The 4,295-nt window shown below is 46.8% G+C and overlaps 1 protein-coding gene across 1 annotated transcript; it reads left to right on the top strand.

Moving 5' to 3' along the window:
- Positions 1–634: 634 nt before the first annotated feature.
- Positions 635–1,193, top strand: LOC124461147 (nucleoplasmin-like protein ANO39; the record flags this gene model as incomplete). Its single annotated transcript, XM_047012699.1, has 1 exon — positions 635–1,193. A coding segment is annotated over exon 1 (559 nt), but the record flags the coding sequence as incomplete, so codon positions are not given.
- Between the last annotated feature and the right edge of the window lie 3,102 nt (positions 1,194–4,295).

Raw genomic sequence — 4,295 nt, 5'->3', positions numbered from 1 at the left:
CGGCCGGCTGGGCAGAAATCTCAAAAACATGACACAGAGCCAAAAATCTCAAAGTGCATCAAAATTGACAAAATCACGTAACAAAAAAAAAAAAAACGTAAAACAAAAGAATCACAAAGTGCATAAATAAGAACAAGCAGAACAGCAAAGTCACAAACCGCATACCGGAACAAGATAAATATATGCGGACATCATATACATACAGTCAGGCAAATATGCATGAGCAAATAGTTAAAAAAAAAAAAAAAAAAAAAAACGATCACACAATCAAAGAGAGCCAAAACCTACACATGCGCACGATAGTACACATGTAATGGTATGAGTGCACAAAGAGAAAACAAAAGGAAAGAGAGGGGAACACACATACACATGCGCATAAGAGTGAGCATGTAATCGTGCAGCATCGGGACATACACACACATGCGCGCGTTAATACATTAGTATTAGTGGAGAATTGCAGGGGCATTAGAATATTCGGCATCGATAGTTAAAATAGAGAATCCAGAGTTTTGAATAACGGTAAAAATTTGACAAATATCAAAGATGCGAAGTTTCCTGCATGCAGAAATCCTAAGCAAGAGTCACTCAAAGTTTAACACTCGGCGAGTAATCAACAAAAAAAAAAGGAATAATCATGAACGCATTTAATGCAAATTTTGGCCAGGATGAAGGCGTAGCTCGACGAGGTGCGGCACCGCGGGCCAATATGGAACGCGGTGACTGGCATCGGTCCGATGAGGAGTCCGACGACGATGAGCCGGATATGATGGATCCGGTAATCGCCGCCTCATCGGACGAGGAGAACGATGAGGACGTAGAGGACAGTGGCTACGGGTCAGAAGAGAGCGAGGCAGAGTCGGCTGTGAATCCGGGCCACCAGGAGGAGGAAGAAGACGACGAGATGTGGAGAGAGCTGGACGAGGCGGTAGCCATGATGGAGAACGAAGTGGCGGATGAAGCTAGCAGCGGCCGAAGCAGCCCAAATGAGTATGCGCCGTGGGATCAGGAAGAAATACCTGAGCCACCGGCACAAGCATGGGAGCCAGCACGGCCGCCGACGCCGTTTCGTATGGTGGACTACATGTCCGAAGCCAGCGAATCGGAAGAGGAGGCCGTGGAGGGTGTGGGTGAGGCTGAAGGAGTGGCCAGCCAAACGCCTGGAAATGTCGAAAATGTGGTGCCAGGCGACGCATGTTGGCAACACATGTGGGTGTGCCAACAAATAGAAAACCTAAGAGCGGCAGACAGGGCACGGCAGGAGGCGGAACGATTTACCCAGGCCAGGGAACGGCTGGCGATGGCAATGCTACAGCAACAGCAACAGCAGCAACAATTGCAGCAACAACAGCAACAGCAGCAACAATGGCAGCAACAACAACAGCAACAACAACTGCAGCAGCAACAATTGCAGCAACAACAGCAACAGCAGCGACAATGGCAGCAACAACAACAGCAACAACAACTGCAGCAGCAACAATTGCAGCAACAACAGCAACAGCAGCAACAATGGCAGCAACAACAACAGCAACAACAACTGCAGCAGCAACAATTGCAGCAACAACAGCAACAGCAGCAACAATGGCAGCAACAACAACAGCAACAACAACTGCAGCAGCAACAACAACAGCAGCAACAACAACAGCAGCAGCAACAACAGCATCAGCAACAGCAACAGCAGCAACGAATGCAACAGCAACAGCAACAGCAGCAACAATTGCAGCAACAACAACAACAGCAACAACAACAACAGCAGCAACAACAACAGCAGCAGCAACAACAGCAACAGCAACAACAACAGCAGCAGCAACAGCAACAACAGCAGCAGCAGCAGCAACTGCAACAACAGCAGCAGCAACAGCAACAACAACAACATCAGCAGCAACAGCAACAACAGCAGCAACAGCAACAACAACACGAGATAGAATATCAAGAGTGCCCATGGGGGTGGCCAAGACCGGCACTAAATAGGCAAGTGTCCGCACCCATGGGGCACCACACCAGTACTCGGCCAATATTGGCCCGGCAGCTATCATGCCCAGTGCCGTACGGGCACGAAAGGTATGAGGCAGTGCCAGAAGAAGAATGGCCAGAAAGGGTGGTGGATGTTGTGGGCCAAATGGCCCAGCACGAAGGACCACGAGTAGTAAGATTAGTGTGGGCGGGTCAAACGAGGTATAGGATTAGGATAGCGCAGGGGGTAGTCCGGGTATATAGGGAAAGGAGGGTATAATAAGTAGGATAATTAGATGTAAGTAGGAAAAAAAGATGCGGAACGGGCCAAGAAGAAAAAAAAGGGGAACAAACAATGAAAAGATGCCCTAATCCGACAACATTTAAGAAAAGATACTCAGTAATCGCCAACGTTAGAAGATGCCAATTGGCCAATAAAAGATGCGAGCTGAGTCCCAAAAAAAAAAAAGGCACAAAACAAGCACAAGACAAGCCAAAACCAAAGAAAAACACAAAATAAGCAAAACACAAAAAAAAAAACACAGGCCAAAGCTACAAATGCAAACATATTAAATGCACAAATACGAGAATAGAAAATACACATACAGAAAACAAGCATAAGGTACAAGGGACAGGGGAGGGCAAATCCCTCCCGAAGAAGGGGGGGAGTGTGAGGAACATTATATACACAAGAATAATGTCCCACACAACAAACAAGCTACAACAAACAAGATACAAACAGCCAGATACAAACGCAGCCAAGACACAAACTAAAGTATAAGAGTGAGATCGGATGTGAATGATCAAATAAACAAGGCCAGCCGAACATTGCCGATCGAACCCCACGCAACCGCTGGCGATTTCGTACAAGCGGGAAGATGCGTGGGAGACATAATGCGATAAGTTCGGTCGTATAAGAGCCAATACAAGAGGCCGGCCGAATAGTGCCGATCGAACCCCACGCAACCGCTGGCGATTTTCGTACAAGCGGGAAGATGCGTGGGAGACATAATGCGATAAGTTCGGTCGTATAAGAGCCAATGCAAGAGGCCGGTCGAACATGGCCGATCGGACCCCACGGAACCGCTGGCGATTTCGTACAAGCGGGAAGATGCGTGGGAAACATAATACGATAAGTTCGGTCGTATAAGAGTAATTGGAACCCGGCTTGACTGCATAATTGCACACAAAAGGGGCATTGGCCTACTTATGCAAATTAAGAGCACAGAGAGGCAAATATGAGTGCATGCATTAGAATACGCTGAATAAATGTACATGCATGTCACACGTACACTATGCGTGAGGGAGAGTATCGATGACCAATAGCGTACTCTCTGCCTACGTCACGCTCATGAGAATGAAAGCAGTTAGATTGCGAGCAGCCAAAATCTGGTGAGCGAGAGAAAATGAAAGTGAGGGCAAGCAAGCCCATGAGACGGGTGCGGGGTATGCATGCTTTGTATGAAGCAATAATGGTTTATGGATATGTGGGGGGAATATGCAAGCCGAAGGGGGAGGGATGAGGCCATGGGGAAGCCCTCTATCTGATGGATGCGAGATGCGTATGAAAGTGTATTTGCATGGGGAATTAAATAATGCAATATATTAAATTAATCAGGCTAATTATGTTTAAACGATAATTTTAGTTAATACAATTAGTATATATGTATGTAAATATCAATATTGAGCAAATATGGGTGAAATTGGGTATGACGAGTGGATCAAAGGGAGCGACGGGCGACGGCAGCGCTGGCAGAGAAAGCAGAGAGAGTCAACGGGATATGAAGGGCGGCCAATAGAAAGGCGACGCCAATGCGTGAAAGTGATGGAAGCACGTAGATACAAGGGAGCTAGACAAGGACAAAGAAATAAATGGGCGCTCAGCCACAAAGAAAGTGGACATATGCGCAAAGGATTTACGGGACTTTCACCACGCATAGCAACAAGTGGATGCGTGGGTGAAAGCAGAGGGCCGATGGAAATGTACCAGCTGTATAGCGGTACTACACCAAGATATTCCTGAGGCCGGGGGAATTGCCTATATAAAGGCAACGCCCATCAAACGAGGGCATCAAGTCATCAAGTCGTGATCAAGTAACAAGTAATTAAGGCCTTACGAGTAACCTTAAGAACTTATCAAGGAAACAGAAGGAGCAAAGGAAAACAAGGAACTATACAGGCCTTACGAGTAACCTGTACAGTTTATTTCGACAGCAACAAATCCTTAAATAAGGATAGTAAACACCGCACCCAAGCTAGAGCGAGTTGGAGAGAAGCCAAGCATTTCCAGGAGTATCCAAAGTCAGTGGTAGGCACGAGGATATATCCTACTGCCGGAAATTCCA

Source organism: Drosophila willistoni, unplaced genomic scaffold (genome assembly GCF_018902025.1).
Source record: "Drosophila willistoni isolate 14030-0811.24 unplaced genomic scaffold, UCI_dwil_1.1 Seg212, whole genome shotgun sequence".
NCBI lineage: Eukaryota > Metazoa > Arthropoda > Insecta > Diptera > Drosophilidae > Drosophila > Drosophila willistoni.
The sequence above is the reverse complement of the archived record's forward strand: the minus strand, read 5'-3'. Positions and strand labels throughout refer to the sequence as shown.